The sequence below is a fragment of the Mus caroli genome, unplaced genomic scaffold (assembly GCF_978045245.1).
Source record: "Mus caroli unplaced genomic scaffold, Mus_caroli_1 scaffold_8, whole genome shotgun sequence".
Taxonomy (NCBI): Eukaryota; Metazoa; Chordata; class Mammalia; order Rodentia; family Muridae; genus Mus; species Mus caroli.
In genome coordinates this window covers 48,905,592-48,930,724 of record NW_028227263.1, presented here as the reverse complement: position 1 = coordinate 48,930,724, position 25,133 = coordinate 48,905,592, and the positions used below count along the sequence as shown (strand labels likewise).

Below are 25,133 nucleotides of genomic sequence, written 5' to 3'. Positions count from 1 at the left end.
GTCCTGAGTGTGATAGGACTCGCTCGGCTTAACTCAGTCCTGAGGGTGATAGGACTCGCTCGGCTTAACTCAGTCCTGAGTGTGATAGGACTCGCTCGGCTTAACTCAGTCCTGAGGGTGATAGGACTCGCTCGGCTTAACTCAGTCCTGAGGGTGATAGGACTCGGTCGGCTTAACTCAGTCCTGAGTGTGATAGGACTCGCTCGGCTTAACTCAGTCCTGAGGGTGATAGGACTCGCTCGGCTTAACTCAGTCCTGAGGGTGATAGGACTCGCTCGGCTTACCTCAGTCCTGAGTGTGATAGGACTCGCTCGGCTTAACTCAGTCCTGAGTGTGATAGGACTCGCTCGGCTTAACTCAGTCCTGAGTGTGATAGGACTCGCTCGGCTTAACTCAGTCCTGAGTGTGATAGGACTCGCTCGGCTTAACTCAGTCCTGAGTGTGATAGGACTCGCTCGGCTTAACTCAGTCCTGAGTGTGATAGGACTCGCTCGGCTTAACTCAGTCCTGAGTGTGATAGGACTCGCTCGGCTTAACTCAGTCCTGAGTGTGATAGGACTCGCTCGGCTTAACTCAGTCCTGAGTGTGATAGGACTCGCTCGGCTTAACTCAGTCCTGAGTGTGATAGGACTCGCTCGGCTTAACTCAGTCCTGAGGGTGATAGGACTCGCTCGGCTTAACTCAGTGAAGGAACACCAGCTACTCAGGCTGCTTAGAAGAGGCTTTCGCAAACTGAGCCAGCCAGATAGGATGGTCTTTAATCTGCAGATATACCTACATGGATGCAGTGTGCTCTGGGTGGGTGGTTTTCATAAGCTATTTTTCATACTGGTTTGGAGTCACATAATGACAACTGTCTTTGAATACCGTTGGCTCCAGTAAGCAACCCCTTCCCCATATTTCTGTAAGTCACCCCAATAAAGTTCATTGCTTTAACAGCAACAACAAAAAGAATAATGTTACCTTTATGCATTTACTTTTAAACTTTCAGTGTTACGGTGATGTTTGAGTCACAGGAGTTGTTTAACATGCTCTGCATTCTCTCTCTTTACAGGGCTCTATGGAGCAAGTTAGCTCTCATTTCTTGGAGCAGACTCTTGACAAGAAGCTGATGTCAGATCTGAGGGTAACTTGCCTTCTTTGTTTAAATGGGGTTTCTGTAATCAGCATCAGTAGAGCTTTATGTTGGGCTGTGTTGATTTAATTTAACAGCCCATACTCTTGTTACATTAATGCAGGTTATTAGATTACATTATAATTCAAATTTATAGTAACTTGAACCAAATTACAAGCTACATCATGAATTTCATTCTGTAATAAAATACTTTGCACAGGTTGTGTTAAGCAAGAGGTAGGATTTACTTTCTGTTCCTTATAAACTATGGCAGTCTGGTATTTTGTGTGACATGGTGGAACCCCTTTTTAGTACAGCTCCCATTGAGTGAGTGGAAGAGTGACAGTCTGGACAGTGACAGTAACCAGGTGCCTCTGGGGAGTGCCTTAGACATTGACTGTGACGCTCTTTAGTGTGGTTGGCAAGATGAAGTATGACCTAAAGTAATGGGCGCACTCATTGTTAGTACCTTAGTTTTTAAATATAAGTTTATAACAGTTATTGAATTTTTTATAAATATAGGAGAAAATCACTTACTAATATAGTCTCAGTAGCTTTAGCAATTTTGGTGTCTTCTGTAGCTTTTTAAATGTGTGTTTCAAGCACTGAGCCGTAAATATATCCTTAGTGTCTTTAGCGACTATATACATTGTTAGGTGCGTGTGCTCTCACCCTGGAGCCTTTTCACTGTGCTAGGCTCCTAGATTCTCCTGACTTTTCACCACTGTAAATCACAGAAAGGACGTTATCTTGGTGTCCTTTGAGACCTTTTCTTTTTTGAGTTGTTCCATAAGATAAATCCTACAGAATGGTTCTGGGATTGGTGTATGTGTGTTATAAACAGAGCTATGAAGCTTTGCTTGGTTTGAGTTGGCATTTGTGTTTTTGGTAGACTAGGGGGAGGAGTAAGGAAGGACGTGTGGTGAATGAGAGGAGATGAGCAACTCTGGTTTCCAAGGCACATTGCAAGGTGCAGGCTGTGATGTGGGAAATGACCCACGTGCTGATAGGCTCTGATGCTTGGATCCATTGTTGCTTCTGAAATGACCATCCATGAGTCCTGGGCTCGTTTCTAAGATGTTTAGGAATTCCTGTTGGAAGCAGAGTGGCAGTTATTGATTAGGATGAGAACCATGCCTGTCAGTGTGCTGGGTATCTACTGCTCATCCGCATGCCCTCCCTAGCTGAGCTACTAGAAGGTTATCTGAGTATTGTTGCTATATTTCCCTCCCTCCCACCTGCCTCTGCCTCCCAAGCGCTGGGGTTAAAGGTGGGTGTCACCACCACCGGCACGACAGTGTTTTCTAATGAGACTGAAAAAACTGTTGTTTTTAGACTGGGTGTATTTTCTATTGAGACAGTGTTTGAAGAGGCACTGCTCTTGTTTGCCTCCCAGGCTCTTCTTTTCCTATGCTTACTGGAAAGCATGGTCCCTGTCCAGTCAGCACTGTCCAGCTTGCTGGAAGCTGTTAGAGACTTGGGAACCTTTGTCTCATTTTAAGTTGGGTTTGCATCTCTCTGCCCTCAACTGTCGAGTTGTCTTCAAGAACAGTTTGTTGTTTACTTGCTCTCTGTTTTAGGGACACCCTAGGGTTCTCTTGCAAATAGTAATTGCTGTCATCTTCTACAGAGGAAACGCACGGCACATGAGCGTGCCAAGGAACTTTACAGTTCGGGGGAGTTTTCCAGTGGCAGGAAATGGGGAGATGATGCTCCCAAGGAAGAAATAGACACAGGGGCCGTGAACCTGATAGAGTCAGGAGCGTGTGGAGCCTTTGTTCATGGGTTGGAAGATGAGATGTATGGTAAGTATGCTTTGTAATATCAGCAGTACCCACATACTCTGCTTTGTGTGCATCCCCTGCCCCTGCCAGGTGGCTCAGCAGGTAAAGGTGCTTCCTACGCAGGTCTGGAGACCTGAGCACTGAGTCCTGAGATCTCCAGAACCCACATAAAGGGTGGGAGGAGAGGGCTGACTCCAGCATTGTCCTTTACCTCCACTTGTGTGCCCTGGCCCTTGGATATCTCTCTCTCTCTCTCACACTGATATTGCTCATGAAAATACAATTTATAGAGTGCATCTTTTCATTTAGCCTTGCAATAGCTATGTAAAGTACCTACTATGAAGGAGAGGCTAAGGTCCAAAGAGTATAATACAGTGGTTAAATTCACATTTCAGCATTTCTATAAAGTCGGGATGATAATAATAAACATTTTTCCTAGCTGTAAAAATTAAATGAGATTCTGTATACATAAAGTACTTGGCATGATACTTGATCTTTTTATAGTAAGCACTTAGTAATAAAGAGACATATTAATACTAATTTAGAAGCTGGGTGTGGTAGCGCTCACCTTTAATCCCAGCACTCGGGAGGCAGAGGCAGGCGGATCTCTGAGTTCAAGGCCAGCCTGCTCTACAGAGTGAGTTCTAGGACAGCCAAGGCTACACAGAGAAACCCTGTTTCATAAAACCAAAAAAAAAAAAAAAAAAAAAAACTAATTTAGGTACTCAGATAATAAGATTTAAATTCAAGTGTTTGTGATCAGAAAGTCTTTCTTCTATCTTCCTTTGGCCTTTGGGAAAAGTGTTGTGTCATATTATCCATCTGTCTGTCTGCCTGCCTACCTACCTGTCTCTGTCTGCCAGTCTGTCTAATGGAGTCTAGCTCCCTGGCTGGCCTAGAACTTGCTATATAGACTAAGTCAGTCTTGAATTCAGAGATCTCCCTGCCTCGGCCTCTTCAGTGCTGGGATTGAAGATGTGCATCACCCCACCTGTCCAGTCATTCCTTGCGAGCTTTTCTGGTTCCACATAAGCTTTATGATGCTGGAGTTTTTCTACGGGGTCCCTCTGAACCCCTTCCCCATTATGTGTATCTTCCCGTTTCGCTCTTTCTTCCTCCTTTCCCACTTCCTTTCCCTTCTCTTTGTGTTGTTTTCAACCTAGAAAAGTTCAGTTGAGAGTTGAGGTTGTAGCTCAGTTGGCCTGTTACTTCCTAGCAGGCCTGGCATGAATTGGTGACGAGATCACTGCAGCCTGCTCTGAGACCTGTCTTCGTAGGAGCAGCATGTCCTATAAGCACACATAGTGTGATGCTAGCCTGGGGTTGCTGGTGTGGGGGTAATGTTTTCTCTTCCTTTATTGACTTTGAGGCAAGTAAATTCATTCTTCCAAACCTTTGTTCAGTCTTGATAGTGGTAAGTTATTTACCATCTGACATCTAAATTATTTTCGTGTAGTTGGATACTGAAATAAGGCAATAATACCATTTCCAAGAAATTCACTAAACTTAGGCAGCTGTGTTAACACACCCATGTGGATAAGATGCGGGACTTAGGTCTTGGGACAAAAGGCCCATATTAAGCATCAGTGTAATGGGAACAGGAAGGAGATGCTCCAGGGAGAATCTGTAGACTGCGAGAAGAGCAGAGAATGAAAACAGCCCAACTGAGAAGAAATCCATACTTTTTATGGCTCTAATGTAGTGTTCAGTTTAATTTGTGCTTTTGTTTTGTTTTTCATGTTGCAGAGGTTCGCATTGCTGCTGTGGAGGCTCTGTGTATGCTAGCCCAGTCTTCGCCCTCTTTTGCTGAAAAGTGCCTTGACTTTCTAGTTGACATGTTCAATGATGAAATTGAGGAAGTGCGTCTGCAGTCCATACATACCATGAGAAAAATCTCTAACAATATCACCCTCCGAGAAGATCAGCTTGATACTGTCCTGGCTGTGTTAGAGGTGAGTGTTTCTAGCTGGTCATTCATTTCTTCATCAGGTACCTATGAGGCTGTCTCCCCTAAAATCATCAGACAGCACAGTTCTGCCATCTTACCCTCTTCCTCCCCAAAGTGGAGCTGGATATTAGTTTGAAATATGAATCAGCTTGCTATGGCTGTGACCAAGGAAGGGAATAAAAAGAATGTCTAGCTTGGGCGAGCTGAGTCAGGGAGACAGAAGTATGCTGTGCAGACACTGTGGGAAAGGAAACATGAGGAGGCATCGACTAGGTAGCAGGGAAGCAGACAGTGCGAGTGGGTTCCAAAGAACCAGAGGTCAGAAAGCACAAGACACCCGAAGCTCGGAGGTGTTCATAGCGCTGATAGCACACAGCTGAAGACCGGAGGGAGGGTGGGAAGTACCTATGGTAAAGTAGCAGACACATGGTAAAGAAGCCTTTCCCATCTTCCTTTTTATTCCATTTAGCAGGAAAGGGTCTTAGTCTTCAGTTCTTCCCACCACGTGGTTTTACAGAGAAATAATTGTCTGAGGTCACATAGTCAATACAGAGTCTCACTTCCTAGGCTGTAGAACTCATGTTCTTGGGTTATTTTTCTGATGTGTCTGGATCCACTTGCAAGTGCTGATGTTGGAGTCTCACTGTTAATAAATGCGATCTGGCATCAGTCCCTCACCAACACCCATCAAAGGAAGAACAAATGTGATGCCTCACTATTAGCATAATTATTTCAGATTCTGTCTACATTTTTTTTCTTAAGATGTACAGTTTTCTTTTTTAAAAAAATTACTTATTTACCTTTTGTGTGCATTGGAGTTTTATTTGCATGTATGTCTGTGTGAGGGTGTTGGATCCCTAGGAACCGGAGTTACAGACAGTTGTGAGCTGCCATGTAGGTGCTGGCAATTGAATCAGGTCCTCTGAAAGAGCAGCCAGTGCTCTTAACACTGAGCCAACTCTCCAGCCCCTCCTGCTGCATTCTTTTAAGAGGTCCTTACCACTTTTCCTGAACACTGAGTTCCATAGCATTTTTAAAAATTTTCCTGAAATCACATCTTTATTTGTAAATAAGTTGGTAATTCTAAGAAGGCATATTTATGCTGTGTGCCATTTGTCATAGATAGTCTCTCTCCTTTTTAGTTTGTTTTTGTTTTGTTTTGTTGTCTAGACAGTGCCTCACACTAGTTGGAACTCACTGTATCCTAGGTTGGCCTTGAACCCAAGACTGTCCTCTTCCTATAACTTCCTCAGTGATGGGATTACAGACTTGAGCCATTGGCCTGTAGTTTTAGCTTTCTGTATGATGGTTCCTGACCTTGAATTTCATCCTATACTCACTTGTGTGTCTTCATGACTTTCCTTACTACTTTGCTGTCCCTGTCGTTGTCCCCTCTGCTTAGAAAACTGCCACTGTTCACTTGGTAAATTCTGTTTCTCTCCACAGTATATTAGCTCTTCCACTCAGATATTCCAGGAATTCACATACAAACTATTTTCCACTCTGCTGATCACAGCTCTCTTACATTTACTGTGTTACCGCCTTTGCTTTGAACCTTAGCCAGCTAATCCTTCCAGCTGGAATTTCTTTTTTGGACTATGCTGAGACACTGTCCTACCTAGAGAATTTGATTATTCATCAAGTACTATCAGTGGATTGGAAATATTGTGTCAAAAACAGATACCCATTCTCATTGAGCATAATTATAGTCTCAAGAAATGTAACAGTTTCAGATGGTGACAGATCTTGTCCATAAGCTAAACTGTCTAGACATGTGGGAGACCTAATGATACGTCATCCAGTTAGTCATGCTGCTTAAAGGACAGCAGGTAAAAAAACTGTTCCTGGAAAGGCTAAGGGTCAACACAGTAAGAATTTCAGTTCAGTTTGCAGCTCAGTGAGAAAGTGGAGGTCGCGGAAGGAGAAGCCAGGGGACAAGGACTGAATCATCCACTAAGCTTTATGGGACATAGTTGGAGGATTTTGTGAAGAGAAGTTGACATGGCCTTGTCTGTCTTTCAGCATTTCTCATTCTTGAAACCTTTTTGAAATTTATACCAGATTGTTCTGTTCTGTCCATCATTTGATGCATGTCAAATCTCATATGCCTCCTCCTTATTTTTCCTCTTTTATCATGTCTCTCAGGGTGTCTGTCTGTTTTATCCCCTAATGAGATCATTAACTCTGTAAGTAGGGTTACTCTGTGATGACTTTTAGCATGTTCTTTTCGGGCTCACTCTAGTGACTTAGTCATAGTGAATGCTTAGCCAATAGTTCCTAAAACAAATCTGCACAAGTTAGCTATATAACGGGCATTTATATAGCACTTAAGAAATACATAAATTAAAATTGCTTTCTTGCTAGATTGAACATTATTTCTCCAGGCCATCACTATAGCTTCCATGGTCAGCGATGGAGATTTGCTTATACATGAAGCATCATCTTATGGTTAAGTTGGCAGGGTTTGGAGTCAGACAGATCTGAGTAAGCTGTTAGTCCTTTCTTTGGTCTTTCCTTTTACCTGTTGTCTTTAGTATTTCTGTCTGTCCTGTGCCAGGCCCTGTTGTAGGAAAGGCTGTAATAGTGAGTGACAGCTGTGATCTGCTCTCGTGAACCTTGCAGTCTCATGGGAGTCAGAAGTAGTGATTAGAAAGGCACAGTCGTAAAATGAAATATGCACACAGCTTGAGTGAGATACCATAAGGGTCTGTCAGGGGAGCCTGGCTCTTTACGTCAGGGAGTACAGCAGTCAGATCTAAAGAATCTAAAGTTAAATTCAAAACGAGAAGGAACTAGGACTAGTGTGGCAAGAATTGTTGGCAGTGTGAGGCGAACAGACATTGCAGGCAGAAGGACAGAGATTAGGTCTGTTGTGAGTAATTTGTATTCTAAGACCAAAGAGGACTGTGTGTCAGGAAGACAAATGGCTGAAGTGTGCTGTGACATCGTGCTGGAGGGCTGGGGAGCGCATGCAACCCACATCTCATTTGTTGGTGTGTCTGGCCACACAGACTTCTGGGTTGGTTTTAAGCATTCTACTCTAAGGCCTTTATGGTTTTTGATCCTTTTGATTATAAAATATTCAACTCGTCCTAGTAGTCATTGATTTTTTTTTTTCTAAAGCCGTTCCTCTTCTTTTGTGTGTGTGTGGAGGTCTTGTTATGTATTTAGGCTGCCCTCCACTTGTAATCCTTCTGCCTCTGCTTCCCAAGTGCTGGCACTACAGTGTGTGAGACCACCGCAGCACAGCCTGCTCTTTTCATAGTTGTCAGCCACTGATAACTCGGACATTGAGGTAAAAGATTCAGACACAGAGAAAAAGGGAAGGTTAAAGAGCAAAAGCGGGTGGGCATGGTGGGGCAGAGCTGTAATCGCAGTGCTCGGGAAGCGGAGGCAGGAGGATCGGGAGTTCAGGGCCATCCTCATGTCCTCAGCTACATAGTACCAGTTGGACCTGGACAGCGTGAGACCCTGCCTCAAAACAAAAACAACAAACAAACAACAACAAACAAACAAACAACAACAACAAGCCAGAGAGAAGCCAGGTGAGGTGGTGGTGCTTTCCTTTAACTCAGAGCTAGCCTGGTCTACATAACAAACTCTAGGCCAACCAAGGCTACATAGTGAATAAAACATTGTCTCAAAAAATAAATAAACAGGGCTGGTGAGATGGCTCAGTGGGCAAGAGCACCCGACTGCTCTTCCGAAGGTCCAGAGTTCAAATCCCAGCAACCACATGGTGGCTCACAACCATCCGTAACGAGATCTGACGCCCTCTTCTGGTGTGTCTGAAGACAGCTACAGTGTACTTACATATAATAAATAAATAAATCTTAAATAAATAAATAAATAAATAAACAAACAAAATAAATAAAACCAGGAAGAAGGAGAGAAAGAATAGAAAGAGGCAAGGCCCCTTCTTAGATCAATAAAATGAGGTCTTTCCCAGGGATTTTAGCTAGCAAATTTCTAAATATTTTTTCATATGCACAGCCTAAATAGAAACGTGGTCATGGAGAAGGGGTGGTGTGTGGAACATGAGTCACTGTTGCTGATTTTTAACTTTCTTTTTTTCTCTTCTGCAAAGGATTCATCCAGGGATATTAGAGAGGCTCTTCATGAACTCTTATGCTGCACTAATGTCTCAACAAAAGAAGGGATTCATCTTGCACTGGTGGAGCTTCTAAAAAACCTAACCAAGTACCCTACTGACAGGGACTCCATATGGAAGTAAGGACGTTTACCTCATTACTAAGTCTCGTCAAAAGAAAACTGTAGCGCGCACATTATTTGGTGGATCATCCTAGACTAGGTATAGCCCTCAGTCTCACCTTGACTTTAGAACCCGGGCTCACTCTTTCCAGACTCTTTTAAGAATCAGATTCCTGCTGGGCAGTGGTGGCGCACGCCTTTAATCCCAGCACTCGGGAGGCAGAGGCAGGCGGATTTCTGAGTTCGAGGCCAGCCTGGTCTACAGAGTGAGTTCCAGGACAGCCAGAGCTATACAGAGAAACCCTGTCTCGAAAAACCAAAAAAAAAAAAAAATCAGATTCCTTAAATGAATATCACATATTAGCTTAGGTGTTCCCACCCACCTACCTCAAAAATACCATGTACCCATCATGTATGAGCTGTCAAGTCCTAGGGTTTTAGAGATGAGTCTTAGGTTTCCCTTTTCTCAAACAGTGCCTTTGTCTCTTTTCCACATTGTACAGCATTATAACCATCATCGTTGGGTTTAAAGGTACAGATAGGAAATCTCATTCAGTTTTCCACCCAGTCACCATCAGCTTTACTGACGTCAGCCAGACTATAAATACTGCTTATGAACCTCTATTTGAAGAACTATCTGTATACGTATAATATAAAATATGTGTTTTAGTATTTTACTTATTTCAGTGACTTTATCTGATAAAGTCATTCCAAAAATCATGTTAAAAGGACAACTGTTAAGCTGGGAGTGGTGACACACACCCTTAATTCCAGCATAGGTAACCAGTGGATCTCTGAGCTCAAGGCTACCCTGGTTTACAGAGCAAGTTTCAGGATAGCCAGTACTACACTAAGAAACCATGTCTTAAAAAAAAAGAAGAAGAAAAACTATTAGTAAAATATCTGTGGGTTAAATCAGGTTTTGGAAGATATGTGCATATATCTGTCTATATATACTCCTGTTGGTATCAGAAGTGAGATGGAGGCTATAGATCTTTTAGTTTGCCATGTGGTAGGCAAGCAGTCTACCACCCAGCCATATTCCCAGCTCCTTGGCAGAAACAAGCTAAAAAATGCCTGTGGAGTATCGTTCTAGATCACATTTTTAAAATTATGCTTATTTGTTTATTTGTTTGTGTATGCTTGTATGAATGTATGTATGTATGTATGTATGTATGTATGTATGTATGTATGTACATGGTGGGTATGTGGAGGCCAAAGGACAGCTTGTAGGAGTCAGTTCTCTTCTTCCACAATGCCGGTCCTGGGGTTTAAACTTGGGTTTAAGTCAAGTTTACTCTTGTTGTTACTCTTGGCAGTGAGTCCCTTAACCCACTGAGCTATTTCACTGCTCACAGGTCACAGTTTTGATCCCTATTTTTGTTTTGCTATTTCTCCTTGTTTGTGCAATCTAGGGTATCTAAGGTCCTCTTGTGGCCTCCAAGGTCTCTGCCTGCATGTGGTGCACAGCCTTACAAGTAGACAAAACACCCGTACACATGAAACCAATTAAAATTTGAAAGTAAAATATAAAAATAAAACTATTAGTGATTGTTTGATCTTCTGTAGTGTGTGTATACACATACATACATACATACATACATACATACATACTTAGCACATATACACAGTTGTCTTGACTGGGTGATTGTAGGTATGAAAGAAAATAGGAGAAAAAGTTTTATCCTTATAGTGATTCAAATTTTTTTTTTTTTTTTTTTTTGGTTTTTCGAGACAGGGTTTCTCTGTGTAGCTCTGGCTGTCCTGGAACTCACTTTGTAGACCAGGCTGGCCTCGAACTCAGAAATCTGCCTGCCTCTGCCTCCCAAGTGCTGGGATTAAAGGCGTGTGCCACCACGCCCGGCTTCAAAATATTTTGTAGTTACTTATTTTAATAATCACTGAAGCCTTTTCATTCTCTAGGAATATTAAGAGAGAACATGACGAAAGGGGCAGGGTTGTGTTCTTAAGTTGTTATAATAATAAGTGCAAGATGGAGAAGTGCTGTTTGCTTTTGGTTTTTTAAGACAGGGTTTCTCTATGTAGCCTTGGCTGGCATGGAACTTGCTGTGTAGACCAGGCTATCCTCAAACTCATATAGTTACATCTGCCTCTACCTTCCAAGTGGTGGGATTAGAGGGTTCTGTTTCTGTATCTAGTTCATTCCTGAATGTTTATATGCCATCCCTGTGTTAGGTGCTATGCTAGGATGTTTAGAAACGCCTTAGCTTGGGCTGGAGAGGTGGCTCGACAGTGAAGAGCACTGGCTGCTCTTCCAGAGGTCCTGAGTTCAATTCTTGGCAACTACATGGTGTCTCACAACCATCTGTAATGAAATCTGATGCCTTCTTCTGGTGCATCTGAAGACAGCAACAGTGTATTCATAAATAAAATACATCTTTAAAAAAAACAAAACAAAACAAAAGAAATGGCTTAGCTCATGGAGTCCACTCTCAGCTAGCAGAGGAAAGAGAGGTAGGGAATAGCAGATAGGAAGTTTGGACAAGATAGTAAAAAAAAGTCAGAACATTTAGAAATGAAGTCTAGTTTTAGAGAGGCTCTGCTGTGTAGATCTCCAGAAGGACCTGCTTAATTGCTTTTCCTACCTGGGTTCTGAATATAAGCAGAGAAAATAAAGCCAGCCAAACCCGCAGCAAACTGCAGCCTTTACAGTGTGCCAGGAGGCAGAGCAGGTAAAGGGCTGAGAAAGAGAAGGTAAGGCTGGGTCCTAGCACTGGGGAGGCAGAAGCTAGCCTGGTCTACAGAGCAAGTTCCAGGACAGCTGGGGCCGTGTAGAGAGACCTTGTCTCAAAAAAACAAAAAGAAAGCAAAATAACAAGCGGGGAAAAGTACTTTCCTGGTTTTTGTTTGTTTTGTTTTAAGTAAATGTTCACTGAAAACTTTTTGGGGTTTTGGTGATTTATTTTATTTTATGTGTGGGAGGATTTGCCTATATGTGTGTCTATGCATCTTGAGTGTTTTTGGTGCCCGAGGAGGTCAGAAGATGGTGTCAGATCCCCGGAACTAGATTAGAGATAGTTCTGAGCTAAAGTGTGGGTGCTGGTAGTCAAAGCCAGGTCCTTTGTAAGACAGATGCTCTTAACAAAGCCTGCTCCTTATGCTGTCTCTCTTCTGCTGGCCTGTCACTGAAGTCCTATCAGCTCTCTCTGATCTGGAGTGTGAAAAGTGTCCAATTCAGCTTCTTTTTACCTACAGTGCTGGTTACTGCTGCCTCAGCTGGCTAATAAGAGCAGACTTTAACACTTACATTTCTTCTTGTGTGAAGGAAGGTGTGAGTGTGTGTGTGAGTGTGTGTGTGTGAGTGTTGGGTAGCTTCCTCTGTGTTGCTTTCCACTTTACCTAATTTTTAAAAATTGTTTTATGTGTATGGGTGTTATGCCTGTATGTGTACCTGTGTGCCACTTGCATGGCTGATGCCCTTGAAGACCAGAAGAGAGCCTTAACACCCTTGGAAGTGGAATCACAGATGATTGTAAGGCACCATGTGGGTGCTGGAATGAAACCCTGCATGATCTGGGAGAGCAGCCAGTGTTCTTAACCAGTGAGCCATCTCTTCAGGCCCTTTATTTTTTGAGACCAGGTCTCTTACAGAATCCAGAGCTTGTTATCTGGACTATGTGGCCAACAGGCTCCCAGGAATCAGCCCACTTCAGTCTGCTAAGTGCCAGGCCTGCAGGCACAGAGTGTCCAGTGTTGTGGTTTGACGTTTGTATGTGTGCTCAGGGTTTCTGTCCACAGGCTTCAAGCTCTTTACCTCCTCTTCAGCCCCCTTTGTAATTCAGTGGAGCCAGGCTACTTACACTTCTAAGCCAGAGCTTAAGAAACAAAATTGCCTCACTTGTGTAGGTTTGTAAAGCTCGGAAAAGCCCTTCACTTTTACTATAATAGCTGATTATTACTGAGTTCTAACTATAACAGTCCTAAGTACTTTGCTTTTGTTTTTTTTTCTCATTTAAATCCTATTTTATAAACAACCTGCTCAAGGCTGCATAGTTTCAGGACATCCTGTAGGATATCATTTAAATCCTATCTTATAAACAACCTGCACAAGGCTGCATAGTTTCAGGACATCCCGTAGGATATCATTTAAATCCTATCTTATAAACAACCTGCACAAGGCTGCATAGTTTCAGGACATCCCGTAGGATATCATTTAAATCCTATCTTATAAACAACCTGCACAAGGCTGCATAGTTTCAGGACATCCCGTAGGATATCATTTAAATCCTATCTTATAAACAACCTGCACAAGGCTGCATAGTTTCAGGACATCCCGTAGGATATCAGTTGTGTTATTTTGACTACAAGTTAAAAAAAATATCTGTCTCAAATCATCTTAAATAATACATCTAATTTTTACATAACAATACATGATAAAATGTTCAGGATTGACCAGCTTGTCAGCGTGAGAGTCCTGGTTGCTGACCTCTCTTAGCTTTCTCCTCAGAGCTGCGAGATGGTTGCTTCATAAGAGAGCGTCTAAAGACCCCAGGGGAGGGATGTTCCCTTCATGCGTTTCTTTTTCTGTGCTCAGAGCGCCATTGCTGAGCAGCTCCCCAGCATACTTGTCTTGCTCCATTTACCAGAACTGAGTTACTTGACTGCTAGCAAACCAGCTGCCAGAAGTGATGTGAATGCTGGGTGGGCTGACCCAATAGCAAAGCAGCGCCTCACTGTTCTCCTGGTACCGAGGAATCAGTTTTCTTGGTAAGGAAGATGGAGGAACTGGCTGTTGTTAAACAACTAGTAATCTAGCCTGGAGAGACGGCTCAGCAGTTAAGAGCACTGACTGCTCTTCCAGAGGTCCTGAGTTCAGTTCTCAGCAACCACATGGCGGCTCACAACCATCTGTAATGAGGTCCGATGCCCTCTTCTGGGGTGTCTGAAGACCGTGAACTTTCATAAAACAAACAAAAACCAACGAGTATCTGCATTTGAGCTCGTCTAACTTCACGATAGCCATGTGCAGTGAACTAGCTGAGTTCTGAGGAATCGGATGACTCACTTGAAGTTGTAGTGTTGTGGAAAGTGGGTAATTATGAGTTTCCATACCAAACCAGGCGTTCTGATCTAGTCCCTGCACTTGTTGATTTACCGATGTGGTTCCTGTTTGTTTGTTTCAGGTGCTTGAAGTTTCTGGGCAGCCGGCATCCGACCCTCGTGCTTCCTTTGGTGCCAGAGCTCTTGAGCACGCACCCATTTTTTGATACTGCTGAACCAGACATGGACGATCCAGCTTGTATCCTCTCTGCTTAGTTCAGATGGGCGCTGCTGTCTTAGCAGAGAACGGGATTCTTCGGTGGTCTGAACTTTACTTAAAGTGTTTCCTTTTGGTGCTGTAGTATGTCAGAAGGACTCTGGTGGCTGTTCCCAGCTTACATTGTTTTCATAATATTTATCTTTGCTGTTTAATAGCAACAGATATTACTACTACCTTTTATTTACCTCTTCATACATTGCACATATTTATTATATATTTTGTACAATTTATTATGACTTACCACACAACCTTGGAAGGGGAAGGAGAGAGAAAGAGGGGTTTTTTTTTAGACAAAATTGAGTTTTAAGTAACTCAGAAACAATCAGATCTGCAGCCAGACGTTACGCCGTCCATCTGTGGGCTGCTGCGGACGTTTGAGGCAAGCCTGGCCTACATCTTAGCTACATTGGGAAACTGTTGTTTGTTTGTTTGTTTGTTTGTTTAGTTTTTAAAGTTGGTGTAGGGGAAGAGGGCATGGATGGGCTTGAACAATACAGGCCAGGCTCTTCCTCCTCCTGCACCACAACAAAGAAAGAAGCAAAAGCTCAAATAGCCTTGAACGCTTGACATGTCTGATTTTAAAGCTTGTATGCTTTCCTGTGTCTTGAACCATGCTTACTCGGACCTGCAGCCTGAGGGAGGTGCTAGCCGGGGGTAGTGCGTGCTTCACTTCGGTGGGTTTTGGTTTTCTCATGAAGCATGACATGGGACTGGATGGTTTTCCAGCAGTGGAACTACACGCACACCGGCACATCCTCATGCCCCCTAGGTTCCTCTTGCTCCATACGTAGCTTCAGATGCAGCATGAGTTTTAGGGATCACTATTCAAACATAACCATCCAAACGCGTGAATACAGGGAGACCATTGCATTCCCCCTTAGCCCTGTTGACCCTCACAGTGTGTTGGGTGCTCTTACCTGAGGTTGCTGGCATGCCCCAGTGGTTCTCAGGATTGCACCTAGGGCTGCTTACATGTCAGGCAGTCGCTCAGCAACTGGGTTCCAGCCCTAATTTTGTGATTATTGGCAAATTGTGATTCTTTAATGGGAACTTTGGAAACAGGAAGCGAAATGACAGGTTATATAGGTAAACCTTAATCTTTTATATTCTGAGGCCACTTAACTCTCTTACGTATCAGACATTGCAGTTTTAGTTCTTATCTTCAATGCTGCTAAGACCTGTCCTACAATGCCAGCACTCTTCTCAGACCACACCCTCAGGCACTATGCCTACCTCCGAGACAGCCTTTCTCATCTCGTTCCTGCCTTGAGGGTATGTTGAAAGAAGTTTGGTTTGTTGAGCTTTGGTGCTCAGTGGTTATTAAATAGCACTGTGCAGACTGTCTAGTTTATGGTAATCTGTCTATCCACCCATTCTTTTTTATCTTGGGCTTTGTTATTCTGTACTTCAAACATTTTTACTTTGACAAAATAGGCTGGCCTTGAACTTGCAGTGCTTTTGCCTCAGTCTCCACAATGCTGGGATTGCAGTAGTGCTGCTCTGTGTGAGTTCCTGGGCTCCAGCTTCTGTGGTCAAGTTCCCCCACCGTTTCCTCCTTCCCGTCCTTCCTCCCTCTCCTTTCTCTTCTTCACCTCTCTCTCTCTCTCTGTGTCTTTGTGCTGAATCAATCAAGGACACCTGCCTATCAGTCTGTACTATCGTGTCTGACTCTTAGTTATAGCATGTTAAACAATAGATTACATTTTAGACTAAGGGTAAACTTGTGATATTTATCAAATAGATCTGCCTTGAATGCTGGAAATGTCTGATTTTAAAGCTTGTATGCTTTCCTGTGTCTTGAACCATGCTAGTTTGTGTATATGTGTGCAGAGGGGATATGCATGTGCTGTGGCATGCATGTGGATGGAGGTCAGCTAGTGGGAGTCAGTTCTCTCTACCATGTGATTGTGTCTGTGCATGTGGGTACATGATGCCAAGGCACATACATATGTGCAGGTCAGAAGTCATGTTTTGGAAGTTGCCTCTCTCCCACCATGTAGGTCTCAGGGACAAATTCAAGTCCTCAGGCTCGATGGTGAGTTTCTTTACTCGCTGAGCCATCTCACTTGCCCTCCATCTCTTTCTTTCTTTTTTTTTTTTTAATTAGGTATTTTCCTCATTTACATTTCCAATGCTATCCCAAAAGTCCCCCATACCCTCCTCCCCACCCCCCTACCCACCCACTCCCACTTTTTGGCCCTGGCGTTCCCCTGTACTGGGTCATATAAAGTTTGCAAGTCCAATGGGCCTCTCTTTCCAGTGATGGCTGACTAGGCCATCTTTTGATACATATGCAGCTAGAGTCAAGAGCTCTGGTTAGTTCATAATGTTGTTCCACCTGTAGGGTCCTCCATCTCTTTCTTAGTAACTTCTTCTAACAATTAAAACACGAGTTACAATTACCCTCATATAAAACATTTTATAGCATGCTTCCTAAACTTATTTGGGAATAAATTTATCACTTGCTCGTTAAATGAAACACAAGTCTTAAAAATAAATGTAACACAGATTAACTCTTAGTTTTATTCTATGCTCAGCAACCATGTTATTGGGTGGGTCATGCTAGCATTCTCATTTATATTTGTGTCTGCCTTCCTAGCCTTTTTTTCCTTGTGTTCCTCCCCTCCCGCCCATTTCTGACTTCTGACTTCTGATTTCTGATTTCTCTCTCTCTCTTTCTCTGTCTGTCTCTCTCTCTGTCTCTGTCTCTCTCTTTCTCTCTCTGTGTGTGTATCTGAGAGAGAGAGTATGTGCATAAATTGAGCCACAGTTTTTGCTGATACTATTATTGCACTATTTTCTTAGTTACCAGGGAGAAAACTGGTGTCCTCCACTGTCCCCTCTAACATCACCCCTCATGAAGATCCTTCCCAGCAGTTCCTGCAGCAGAGCCTTGAAAGGGTGTATAGTGTTCAGCACCTAGACCCTCAGGGGGCCCAAGAGCTGCTGGAATTCACCATCAGGTAAGCAGTCTTTGTCTGCTTCCTCTGAGAGCTAGCATTCTCTCATGCTCGGCCTGAGAGCTTTGAATTCCTCTCATTTCTGATTGCTGGCCTTTACCCTTGAGACTGTAGTAGGTTATTATTTTTAATGCTGTTTGCATTCATGAGTCAAAGAGTAGTGCAAACAGAAATAGAAATAGTTACAAAGCACACACGCCTTTAGTCCTAGCACTTGGGAGTCAAAGGCAGGTGAATCTCTGCATTCAGAGCCATTCTGGTTTACAGATCACGTTCCAGGACAGTCAAGGCGACACAGAGAACCCTGTCTCAGGAGAACAAAAAGCAAACCAGAAAGAAAGTTAGAAAGACTCTTTGATCCTTTTTTTCTTGTATATTAGTTAGATGAGTGACAGACGCACAGGGAAACAATGGTTTAGTAAGACAACAGATTCACCCTCAGGACTAAGGTCATCATAGGTCCATGCTCATTCTTCCTAGGTCTGTCTTCTGTCTGTGTCTGTGTTTTCCCTGCGTGGCAATCCCACTATCTCTATTTCTAGTCTATTTTTATCTGTGGGAAGAAGAAAAGGCCTTCATTCTGCATCTCTTACTTTGAAAGACAGGTCCCAAAAGGTATATCTTCCAGTTTTCCATAGTGTTGACTGGAAACAGTCATATGATTCTATCTCTCATTAGGGAACCTGGGTCAGTGATCTGTATTCTAGGTGACTAGTGTCTGTGTAATGGTGGCTCTATTAGGAAGATGCTCTGCTGGACAACATGGTCCATATAATGGAAAATAGTGTCCTGCCAACCTTTTCCAGCAAGTTTGCTGACGCTTTTGTATACTATGGGCCAGCCATAGCTCTGGGAGCCAGGGTTCCACTGCTCTTGGTAGCTATGTGAAGTGGGCTTCAGCTCTGTTTTTCTTTTCTCCTTCTCTATGATAGTGTGCAGTTTTGGAGGCCACTAAAAGAGGCTTCTGGCCCCAAGCCCAGGAAAATAAGCTTTGATTCCTGATTCATTCCCATCTAATTAAGCATTTAGGGCTTGTCCTTGACAGTTTATTGTGTTGGCACTAAAGCAAATGCAGAATGCATAAAAACAAGCCAACTTGTTTAGCTTGTTTAGCTGTGGTACTGTTAGCAGGTCTTAGTAAATACCTGCTGGGTTGCATTGTCTTCATGAGCTGGTGGGTTTTTCCTTTTATATTTTATTTAATATGTTTTTCTGTGTCTGTGTCTGTGTGTGTGTGTGTCTCTCTGTGTGTGTGTGTGTCTGTGTGCGTCTGCGGGAGCTATATCCCCCATGTGGAAATAAAAGTATAACATGCAGGAATTGGTTCTTTCTTTCTACTCTTTGGGTCCTGGGAAGTGAACTCAAATCATCTGGTCTGGCAGTTGTTCTTATAGGCTTTGATCTGGCAAGACCCCTGTTCTAATGCCCTGGGCCTTGTGTTTCTTCTGGCTTGAGTGCATTCACAGGAGAGTAATCTAAACAGTGAGGAAACATGGAAGGGAAGCAGTGGAGCAATAGCTACCAAGGGCCCACTCTGCGTTATCGACATTGCGAGATGTGTCAGGACCAGAATGCGAATGTAGCTTGTCTGACTCTGAAGTTCCTGTTGTGGGATATGCAGTAGTGTCATGTAGTGATTAGAGCAGATGATCCTGTGGTTTGGCCTGATGGAGTTGGCACGGTTGGCAAAGTGCTTGCAATAGGACCTGAACTCAATGCCCAGAACCATATAACAAGGCTGGGTGTTGCCTATAAGCCCAGTGTGAATGAGGTGGACACAGTCAGATCCCTAGGTCTTGTTGGTCAGCCAGTCTTAGCTTACTGAGCTCTGGAGCAAAGGCAGACTGTCTCAGCGCAGCTGCATGGTGCTCTGCATGACTGACACCCGAGGTGGTCCTCTGGCCAGTATTCATGTGCATATACACAAACACATTGTGTGTACATGAAAAAAAAAAAAAAGATGATCCCTAAATTTCTTTAAAAATTACTTTTTTTTAAAGACAGAGTTTCTCTACATACTTCTGACTGTCCTACAGCTTACTTTGTAGATCAGGCTGGCTTTGAACTTACAGAGATCTACCTGCCTCTGCATCCCAAGTTCTGGAATCAAAGGTATACACCACCACACTCAGCTTCAAAATTTACCATTTTTATAGTTGTTAAAAGGTGTTAGTTGCCCGGCGTGGTGGCGCACGCCTTTAATCCCAGCACTCGGGAGGCAGAGGCAGGAGGATTTCTGAGTTCGAGGCCAGCCTGGTCTACAGAGTGAGTTCCAGGACAGCCAGGGCTATACAGAGAAAGCCTGTCTCGAAAAACCAAAAAAAAAAGAGAAAAAAAAAAAACCAAAAAACCTTAGAAGTTGTCAATGACTGTGTCTTTAAACCAAGGACAAATAAGAAAGGCAAGTAAGGGGGCTGGTGAGATGGCTCAGTGGGTAAGAGCACCGACTGCTCTTCCGAAGGCCCTGAGTTCAAATTCCAGCAACCACATGGTGGCTCACAACCATCCGTAATGAGATCTGACTTCCTCTTCTGGTGCATCTGAAGACAGCTACAGTGTACTTAGACATAATAATAAATAAATCAAAAAAAAAAAAAAAGAAAAAGAAAGAAAGAAAAGAAAGGCAAGCAAGGGGCATTCATGTTACTTATTTCTATATTGGTCATTACCAAGGCTTTTAGAATGCAGTCTCATTTGCTGTGGACATGACCATAAAGAAAAATTCCCATGAGGTTTTTCATATGCTACTACCTATTGGGAACATTTGTTAAAAATAAACAAACAATGAAAAGTAAAAAATAATATAAATGAATAAATTAATTAAATTTTTAAAAAAAGAATGAGGGTTTGGCTAAGTGGTACTCAACCTGTGGGTCATGACCCCTTTAGGGTCAAATGACCCTTTCACAAGGGTTACCTAAGACTGTTGGAAAACACAGAGATTTACATTGTGATTCACAATAGTAGCAAAATTACAGTTATGAAGTAGCAATAGCAATGAAAATAATTTTATGGTTGGGGGCCACCACAACTGTATTGAAGGGCCGAAGCTTTAGGAGGGCTGAGAACCACTGCTCTAAGAGGTGAAGGAAGAATGAGAAGTTCACCAAGTGAAGGAGGGGAAGAGCTCATCACAGACTAGGGATAGCAGAGAAGGACTAAGGCTTAGTCCCTCCAGCCTCCTGTTAAAGCATAAGGAGATGTGAAGCCCAAAGGAGTGGCTCCGATTCCAGAGAGCACTGTCTGACTTTGATGCTTAGAGCATAGAAGAGGTTGGAAGGAACGTGGAGCCATGAGCATCTGGACATCCAGAGTATTTTGTTCTTGAGACAAGGTTTGTTATGTAGCCTGGCTATTCTGGAACTTGCTGTGTAGACTAGACGTCAGCCTGCCTCTGCCTTCTAAGTGCTGGGATTAAAAATGCGCTTGCAGGCCTGGCTCCTTTGTTGTTGTTTTGTCTTGTTTTTTGATTTTTAACTATTTTTAATAGTGATTTTAAAGATTAACAAATTTAGGGCAGGCAGGATGGCTCATCAAGTACAGGTGCTGTTGCCAAACCTGACCATCTGAGATCCATCCCTAGAACCCATGTGGTAGGGGGCATAGACTTGACCTCTCACCTCCTCATGTGTGTTCTGTTTCCACATTTGTGTTGTGACCCATGCCAACAGAGGCACACAAAACCAGATAATAAATAAATGTAAACCAATTAAAAATGAACAAATTTGGGCTATTTTGTAAATCGTGGTTTTTTTTCTTTTTAAAATCACAATATATTTGTACTTTCTTTTGTTTTTGTTTTGTTTCTTTTTTCAGTTTGAGACAAGTTTCATGTGACTAAAAACGGTCTCAGACTTTATATGGAAGGAGGCTGCACCCAAATCCTGATCCTCCTGCCTCTGTCTCCCAAGTGTACACTCCACACTAGCTTGCTTGCTTGGTTGTTTGTGACAGTGTTTCTCTGTGTAATCCTGGCTCATCTGCCATAGCTTGGTAGACCAGGCTAGACTCAAACTCAGAGACCCACCTGCCTCTGGCTCCTGAGTTCTAGGATTAAAGTGTTTAAGCCTGGCTGAGCTTTAATATTTAAAAATGCTGTTTATTAGCTTTCCGGACCAAGGATCGTTGGTGTGTGTTTCTGAGGGAGTGTTTTTGCCCTGCCAAATCTCATTGTAGAAATATAGTTCAATATAGCTGTTTTTTAGTTTGGTTTGTTTCATTAATACTTCATATATTTCACAAATAAATAAAATAAATGGGGAATTATATGATAATGAATAAGGAAAAGGGTTTTATAGTCAGACAGGCCTGGGTTTGTGACCTGGTTTTGCCATTTTTTAATTCTGTGATCTTGGGCAAACCAGGTAATGTTGGTCTTTGGTTTCATGCTCCAAGACACAGATTAACTACAATTCATGTTGTAAGGATTAAATGAATTCAAGTAAGGAAATACCTAGCAACAGTACAGCTGCACACAGAAAGTGCTCTTTGTACCTTTTTAAATGGCTCACAGTCTTACAATGTGTGTCTAGACCAACACTTCCTGACATAGAGGGACATAAGGACACGCTGGAACATAGAGGACTTTGCCCATGGCTAGCAGTTTCCATTTTTGCCTGTCAGTAGTTGAGGTTTCTCACAGCTAATTGGGTAGGGTATAGCCTGTTCTGTGACTCTGAGAACCATGGCTACACTCCTGGGGCTGCAGACTAACATGAGACCTGGAGGCACGCAGTGCGTGATCAGCTTGGCAGTGTTCTTTTAATAGTAACAGAGGGCAGAATCTTGCTGACAGTATTGCCTCAGAAGTAGAATGGGTCTGAACTTTTCTTGGAAGAGACACATTGGAGAAGTGAATGGCAAAGACTAGCTGGCCACCAGAATTGTAGTTCATAGACATGGATAACCCGGGGTCTTCCCTTCTATGTGATTGGGCTCCTCAGGACAGAGCAGACCACTCAAACACATGAGACGATATTATGCATAGACATCCATGTCTTCAATCACTGGCTATATTTGCTCTGGGCTTGGTTGTGGGCACCTCCTTCCTACCAGCAGGGTGTCTAGGAGGCAGCATTAATTATCATGATGCTGCCCACTGAGCATGAGATTAAAGTGAGGCATTTTGTCCAGGCTACAAAGTAATCTGCTATGCCTGAAATAGCTTCTCATGTGATCCAAACTTTCAGGTTTCCTAGGCAATTTTATGTATAGAATTTTTATGTTGCCATTGAAAAATAATGAGGCAGGGGCTGAGGAGATGGCTCAGTAGGTAAACTGCTTTGTGGCAGGACCTGAGTTTGGATCAGCAGTACCCACATTTAAGAAAAGTGGGAGCGGCAGGGCCTGTGCCTATAATCCTGGCTTTTGGAGTTAAAGACAGGAGGGTCCCAGACTCTGTCAGTAGGTGAGCTCCAGGTACTGAGAGAGAGACACGACAGAGGAAGGCATCTTGGCCTCTGGCCTCCTTAGGATGGCATGTACCTGTTGGCTTAGTTGACCCAGCTCACTACCTGAGGATAATGTTCTCTGGAACAGAATCAGAGCTCAGTTAAAAGTGGAAATTGGCTGAGTATTTATGTATGTATATTTTACATATTTATCTCTTATATGTGTTTTGTCAGCATGTGTGTATGTGTGCACTACCTTTGTGTTTGGTGCCGTCTGGAGGCTACAAGATGTTGTTGCTTTTCTGGAGCTGCAGTTTAGGAGAATTGTGAGCTGCCATGTGGGTGCTGAGAACCAAACTTGGATTCTCTGCAAGAGCAACAAATGCTTTTATCCACTGAACTAGCACTCCAATCCTGTATATTTTTACCCATAGAATTTTGAAAACATTTTCAAGCTTTTAAGAGTGTCTCTCTATAGCCTTGGCTGTTCTAGATCTCATTGTGTAGACCAGACAGACCTCAAACTCAGAGAGATCTGTCTGCCTCTGCCTCCCACGTGCTGGAATTAAAGGTGTGCAGCACCATAAGCAACATTATCAATCTTTTCTTACAATCTTTATTGACTTTTTTTTTTTTTTTGCCAGTCATGTTTGGCTGAATCCTGGGTTTCTGGGCTGTCCTGCTTCTGGTTCCTGGCCATGTAGGCAGTGTCAGCTGTGGGTTCCCTCTCGTGGCCTGGGCTTCAAGTTGTGCCAGAAAATGGTTGGCCACTCCCACAGGTCCTGTGCCACCATTATCCTAGCACATCTTGAGGACAGGAGAGGTTGTAGGTTGAAGGTTTTGTGGCTGGGTTGATGTCCTGGTCCACTGCTGGGAGCCTTGTCTGGTTATAGAAGATGGTCAATTCAGGCTTGTATCTCTCATTTCTAGGAGACTTCGCTAAGGTCACTCTTACAGATTCTAGGGGGGTTCTACTGCACTAGTTTCCTATATCACTCCCCTAAATATCCCCCAATTCCAGTCCTCTCTCCCAGTCCTCTCTTCCTCTGTTCCTCTTACCCCCGACCCCTCCCTCACCTGATTTCTCCTGTTCCCATCCTCTCACACCCTCAGTACCCCCACCCCCAGAATCTATTCTATTTCCCTTTATCAGGAAGATCCCTATGTCCCCCTTGATCCCTCCTTGTTACTTAGCCTCTCTGAGTCTGAGGATTGTAGCATTATTATCCTTACTTAACAGCTAATGTCTACTTACATGTTTGTCTTTCTGGGTCTGGCTTAGCTCACTCAGGATGGTCTTTAATAGTTGAATCCATTTGCCTGCAAATTTCACATGATGTCATCGTTTTTAACAGCTGAGTAATACTTCATTGTGTAAATATACTACATTTTCATTATCCATTCTTTGGTTGAGGGACTTCTGGGTCATTTGCACTTTCTGGCTACTATGAATAAAGCCGTAATAAACATGGCTGAGCAAGTGCCCTTGTAGTAGGATGAAGTGTCTACTATTACAAAGAGTAATATAGCTGGGTCGTGACATAAGTTGATTACTGATTTTCTAAGGAACTGTCCTATTGATTTCCATAGTAGCTGAGAGATGTGTGGCCTGATTTCATCAGAGCACCCCAGCACTGGTGTGTCATCTGTCACTTGGACCAGTTTCCAGCTGTAAAATGGTTAAACAGTTGTGACTTGACCTTCACATAATTCGTGGCTTTATCCTCCTGCTCTATCCGACCTGAGTTGGTTTTCTTTTGTGTGTACTTGTTTTCTGGTTTTGTTTTTACTGTAGAGATCTGCAAAGACTTGGAGAGCTTCAGTCTGAATTGGCAGGAGTAGCTGACTTCTCTGCCACCTATCTTCAGTGTCAACTGCTCCTCATTAAGGTTTGTTTGCATCCAGTGTGTTTATGATTTCTGATGCTAAGAATGAACTTGAATTGATCCAGCAGTGTTTGAGACCCTAAGTAGAAAGACTTACTGTTCTGTGAAACCATCCAACAATGCGAAAATCACAGGTCTACAGTATGTTGTATTCTATTTAAATAAATGTTAAGTTATACAGTATCTTAGGCTTTGTCTTGCTGGGATGAAACACCCTGACCAAAACCAATGTAAAGAGGAAAGGGTTTGTTTGGCTTACACTTCCATATCTCTGCTCATCACTGAAGGAAGTCAGGACAGGTACTTGGAGACAGGAGCAGATGCAGAGGCATGGAGGAATGTTGCAAGGATACTAGGGGTCTTTAAGTGTTCCATGTAATGGGATCGACCATAGATTTGCATAAATTTTTATACTATTTTCTTAAATTGCTGATTCTGTTTGTCCAAGTTGAAAGGTTAACTCTTTGCTCTTAAAAGGGCCAACTGCCCAGACTTATGTTGGCATAGACCTATAATCTACCTGTTCAAGGAACGGAAGCAGCTGGATTGTAAAATTCA

General features: G+C 43.0%; 1 protein-coding gene and 1 pseudogene across 2 annotated transcripts in view; both read left to right on the top strand.

Annotated features, from left to right (window-relative positions):
- Ints4 (integrator complex subunit 4) overlaps window positions 1-25,133 on the top strand; it is a 64,765-nt gene that overhangs the window by 24,365 nt on the left and 15,267 nt on the right. For both annotated transcript variants that reach the window (XM_021167620.3, XM_021167619.2), the window contains exons 9-16: window positions 1,055-1,126; window positions 2,745-2,919; window positions 4,645-4,850; window positions 8,934-9,076; window positions 14,203-14,318; window positions 15,478-15,611; window positions 17,145-17,302; window positions 24,485-24,578. In XM_021167620.3, the coding sequence (XP_021023279.1) occupies window positions 1,055-1,126; window positions 2,745-2,919; window positions 4,645-4,850; window positions 8,934-9,076; window positions 14,203-14,318; window positions 15,478-15,611; window positions 17,145-17,302; window positions 24,485-24,578 (1,098 nt within the window). The remainder of the gene's footprint in view (window positions 1-1,054; window positions 1,127-2,744; window positions 2,920-4,644; window positions 4,851-8,933; window positions 9,077-14,202; window positions 14,319-15,477; window positions 15,612-17,144; window positions 17,303-24,484; window positions 24,579-25,133) is intronic.
- LOC115031627 (small nucleolar RNA SNORA32) lies at window positions 19,959-20,065 on the top strand (annotated as a pseudogene).